Source organism: Microtus pennsylvanicus, chromosome 3 (genome assembly GCF_037038515.1).
Source record: "Microtus pennsylvanicus isolate mMicPen1 chromosome 3, mMicPen1.hap1, whole genome shotgun sequence".
Classification (NCBI taxonomy): Eukaryota; Metazoa; Chordata; class Mammalia; order Rodentia; family Cricetidae; genus Microtus; species Microtus pennsylvanicus.
Window position 1 is genome coordinate 18,556,214 of NC_134581.1, and position 5,340 is coordinate 18,561,553.

General features: G+C 46.6%; 1 protein-coding gene across 1 annotated transcript; it reads left to right on the forward strand.

Moving 5' to 3' along the window:
- The first annotated feature begins 245 nt into the window (after positions 1–245).
- Positions 246–1,715, forward strand: LOC142846715 (U8 snoRNA-decapping enzyme-like). The gene is made up of 3 exons (XM_075967548.1): positions 246–386; positions 479–748; positions 1,524–1,715. Exons 1-3 carry the CDS (start codon positions 246–248, stop codon positions 1,713–1,715), a joined length of 603 nt encoding a protein of 200 aa, XP_075823663.1.
- Positions 1,716–5,340: the final 3,625 nt, after the last annotated feature.

Genomic DNA, 5,340 nt, shown 5'->3' on the forward strand with positions numbered 1-5,340 from the left:
GACTTAGTACTGCAGCCCCACCTTTAGTCACGCCCTGGTCTGCGGCCCAACCCCGAGGAAGCTTTTAGCTTCCCTAGGCTCTTCTCCACTGCGGGGGGCCTAAAAGCCCCAGCCTGATTCGCTGCCATCGTTCCCCTAGCAAAGCCCGCACTGGTGTCTCGTTCTGCTCATGAACCCTGCAGGTATTGGTGGTCTGGGGTAAGAATCTTCTGCCGAACCACGAGAGTGAACGAAAGCAAAGATCTATGGCTGCGGCTAAAACAATGGATTTGGCGGAAGCGCTGGCCCTGGGGCCCCCCTGGCGACATCTTTGTTACGTGATGCTGTATGCGCCCAATCCAAAGACGCTCTTCGGTGGCCGCATCCCACTACGCTATTCCGTGCTGGTGAGGAACAACTGCTCGCTGCCCTAGCTCTGCGCCCTTCCTGAGGCTCACCTTTCCATCTCTCAAATATTCCCCACTCCCTCCTCTCTCAGATGTACATGCGCTTTGATGGACGACTGAGCTTCCCTGGAGGTTTTGTGTCCGATAACAGCCCCACCCTGGAGGACGGGTTCAATGATGTACTGCTGAAGAAGCTGGGTGAGGGTGTGTCCACTTTCAGTATGGTTCACAACGACTACCGAAACACCCTCAGGGATGACAAGTCGAAAGTGGTGGCCCACTTCTATACTAAGTGTCTGACCCTCGAGCAGCTCCAGGCTGTGGAAGCCAAGGCACCGCTAGCCAAAGACTATGGATTGGAGGTGGGACTAGCCTGGGATCTCTTACCCCTACCTCCCTTCTCTGTGGTCCCTTTTCAAGGAAAAGCCCCTTGGGAGGTTTTGGTCCCCGGCCATTTTGTCCTTCCCAGTGTGCAGGACTAGTCAAAACTCTAAACATCTCCAAGCTGGGTAATATTGTCAGTATGGCCACCTATGAAAGTATTACACACACACACACACACACACACACACACACACACACACACACACACACACACACACACCATGACTGTCCTCTGCAGAGATTTTTCTAGCACACACTCTCCCAAGTATGATAACGATTTGGGTCCAGGGGAGTAGGGGCACAGGTGTATACATGGAAGGGATTCTCCAATTCTGGCAAGTACCAAACTCCTGGGGAGAAGGGGAGAAGCGACTCCTGCCTTCACACTGGCAGCTCCCTAGGGAGAAAGGAACTTGGAGACTTCCCTCCGACAACCCTCCTTAAAAAGGCCTGTGAGTCTGCAGTTGTCTCGAGTTCCCCAGCCAGGCCTACACAGCTGGAATAGAACTCCTCACGTACAGGGCTATGCCTGCGTCTGCCATGCCTGGATTCAGGCCACAGGATAGCGCTGTAGGCAGGATTAGCATGGAGATGGACCCAGCATGCCTCGGGAACCTTTACCTCTACAGGGTTATACCCAAGGGGCCTCACAGAAATAGGAATACTTGGGACTTGTTCTGCAGGGGTATCTGCTCTAGAAACTTTGCTGCTGCAGTGAGAATTATGTCTTGTCCTGTTTGCTCCCCTTCACAGGTCTTTGGCCTGGTGCGGGTGCCCCTGTATATCTTGCAGGATGGCGTGGGAGGCCTGCCCGCTTTCCTAGACAATTCTTTCATTGGTGCTTCCAGGGATCAGCTCCTGGAAGCCCTCCAGGACTTGGGAATTCTGGATCCTGAAACCATCTTAACCCTAAAGGAACGAATTTTACAAAGGAGGCTGAAATGAAGGACCTTGGTTGTAGGAGTCTGGGGGGGGAAGGAATGTTTTCTGGGCCTGAGAGATGGCAACGGATACCAGATTAAAAGGCAGGAGTGTAACGCAATGTGTTTTGAACAGAAGATCTTGTCTTATGGCATCAAATTCTACAGCTCTTTGCAGGGGCCTGAACATGTGAGTCCTTCCCTACGCATGTGCACACAGACCCGGGGAACCCAGATATGCACATGTGCCATCTCCCTCATGTCCACTTTAACCAGGAACCAGCACCCCCACCTCCTTGCTAAGCAAGGGAGAGTCCTTCCCTTTTTGTAATACTGCCTTCTAGTATCCAGCTTCATGTTCGCTGGAGGAGCAGAGGCGGGAGATTTCCCCTTGAAAATGGCTTTACCTGAGACTCCACCAAACCCGCAGGTTCCATAGAGTTGGGAGAGGCCTTAACGAGCTCTGTCCCTCTCTTTCTTCCCCCATCAACTGAACCTAAGGGCCAGAAGGTGGAGACGGCATCTTGGCTTGACTTTGATTGAACATAAGACCTCTGAGTGTTTTGCCCTCTCTGGAGAATTTAGGAAGGGAATTGACACAGCCTGTCTTGCCTGCCATGTTCTAGGGAAAGACGCTGTGAATGGAGCCTCTGGGCTCTTCAGCTTTCTGGTGTCGTAAGAAGGCAGAGACTCAGCCCTACTGGTGAAGCCTCCACTGAAGGGCCAGATAGTGACCCGTTTAAGCTTTGGGAACCACACATTTTCCTAAATCTGGTTTTAGATGGTTCTAATATATGTTCATGTACTGCATGGTTAACGTTTGTGCATTTTGTGTAGGGGCTAACGTGTGCCGCTCTCATGGATGAACGCACTCCACTAAATCTTGGGATGCTGTTGCTTGTATTATATCTGACTAGCAATCGTTGCCCTTCTTGCACTTAGACATTTACAATTCCCCTGAAACCCCCGCCGTAATATTATTGACGGATGGTTCGTTTTGTCATAAAGAGAGATTCGTGCAGCTCTCCCAGACTGTGAAGATTTAGTTACCACAGCGTGAATTGGCATAAAGTGAAGACAGTTCTAGAAGTTTGTGTCTTCCTGGCATGGTCATTTGCTCTGTGGTTTCCTGTATGTGCTGACGCAGCAGGAGCTGCTAACCTGAAGCTGAGCAAAAGTCAGGTGCTGTGTCTTCTGGACGTCACAAGCTCTAGAACCATGGGTTCCAAGTATTCTGTGTGGACTAAGACAGCCTTGCTTCATCTTGCATGTCATATACTGTGTTTCATAGCCCCAGAATTTGTAAGCATTTTAGTGATGTTTATCTCTTAAAATGCTACTTTAGCCTTGTATTGTTTTCCTGACTTTCTAGAATTGTGTGTGGGTTTTTGTTGTGTGTTTGTTGTGTTTGTTTGTTTGTTACTGGGTTTCCTTAAAACAATTGTTTCCTCTGTCAGGCAATTTATAAATCTTCACACCTTTAGACTTGGTTATGATGTTTTGTCTTTTGGTTTGGGTGGGATGTGTTTTTCTGGTTCTTGTTCTTATGGTGGTTCAGAGCTGCCAGAGAGTATTTCGGGAGACCATGGTGGCAACTTTGAGGCCCTGATTTGGCCTTAGACATGAGCAGTGTAACTTTTTCAAGCTATTCAAGGCCAGCCAAGACTCAAGGGTAAGTAGGTTGAAAGTCATTTGCTGATGTGGGGTACGGGCTAGTTTTATGTCAACTTGACAGAAGGGAACCTCAGTTGAGGAAATGCCTCCGTAAGATCCAGATGCAAGGCATTTTCTTAATTACTGCTTGACAGGGGAGGGGCCCAGTTGGTGTTTGGGGTTCTATAAGAAAGGAGGTTGAGCAAGTCATGGGAGCAAGCCAGTAAGCAGCATCCCTCCATGACCTCGGCATCAGCTTCTGCCTCCAGCTTCCTGTTGAGCTGGTGGCCATGCCAGAGGAGCAGCAGGTGGCACTAGAAGTTCAGGTGCCAGCCCAAGAGGAGGAAAATCCTTGATGGGTAAGACTGTAAGATCACAGACTGCAGAATGTCTTTTGCTTCTGCTGTGCCTTTATATGTCTCCCACCTCTTTCTCTGGTATCTGGTATGGTGTAAATGGGTGTGGGGAGATCCCCACTGCCTATAATGTAGTGTGTTTATCTCATGGAAATATTCTGTCCTATTGGGCATTTTTACCTGTGGATCATTATAAAGATGATTTCTTGCTAGGCTGCACTGTCTAATTGATAAAGTTAGTGTCAATAGAGTCTTGATGATTAAAAAAAGACGAAGGACATGTCACCCAGCTAGAACACATGAGCTTCTATTGAGGAGTCATACAAACTGTGACGTAGGTTAATTATTTTAAAAAATGGACTCCCAGTAGTCCAGATAGTTTAAATTCTAATCTTAATGTTGGGAGATGTGTTTACAGGTTTTCGGGTGCAAGATAGCCGAAACAAAGCTTTGAAAATAACTTAAGACTACAATGTTTTCATCAAATCGCTTTGAGGTAAAAAACCCAAGAAGACAATCTAAAGTTTTAGAAAGGCACAGAGCTGAATGAGGAACGCGTTAAGGTCAGGAACAAGAACAAAGCAGCCCAGTTATCATTAGCAGACATGTCTTTCTTGCTAGGATTGGTGGTTGATGAGTAAAGGTGATGATTAACTTCTTATACCCATTTCTGCCCTCAATCTCCTGATAGAAGAAACTACTGATGTGTGGGTATGTTCCGTAAAGGTTTAAGGTAGAGCCCATGGATTCTTTTCCATATATAAAAGTTTAGGTGTGTGATTCCTTTAAGATTCCTTACAAGATTACCTTTCAAGATAAGCAGTGAAGTAATTGACCCTTTCTTTGTAACTGCAAAATGCAGCCTGCCAGTAAAAGACCTAAGAAAAACACCTTGCTTGCCAAATGATTAATCTATAACAAGTTTCTTGGGTATGAATGCACATGGGTTCTTGGGATAATTTGTCTTTCGCCTATAATATGTAAAATGTTTAAACATGTAAGGGATATGGATGACATGTTTTTTAATGTTTATTTTGTATTCATTGTAATCATTCACTTGGGAACCAGAATGTAACCACACTGTAATTTTATATTGCCTGAAAGATGTTGCTGAGGTATATAAGCTGTAAGGGAAAGAAGAGAGTAGAGTTAGAAGGAACACATCAAGAATGCGAGAAAGAAATCACCAGGAAAATAAAGAATAGAAAATTTAAAAGAAGAATAAAGAAAATGCCTGAAAGGAAACCATTAAGAGAGTGTGTGAGTGTCCTTTTCCCTAAGCTCCTCAGATAGAAAGTCTAGTGTGTACCAACTCTGTGAGTTTCCCTTTGAGCCCTGTGCTGCTGGAGGGTGGTTCCTCGGGCAGCAGTACCGTTCTGTTTCACTTCCTGTCCTGGCTTCCTGTGATGATCATAGAAAAGTGTAAGTCAAAGAAGCTCTTTCTTCCCCAAGTTCCTTTGGTCATGGTGTTTCATCTCAGCCATGGAAACCCTATCTAGGACATGGGGGTAAGTGATGGGCCAGAGCACTAACAAAGATTCGTCGCCAGATTTGACGAGATCAAGATCCAGAAGTAGATAAATTCTAGTTTTTTAGACATCAGTAAAAAGGGAAAACAGCCGGGCGATGGTGGCGCACGCC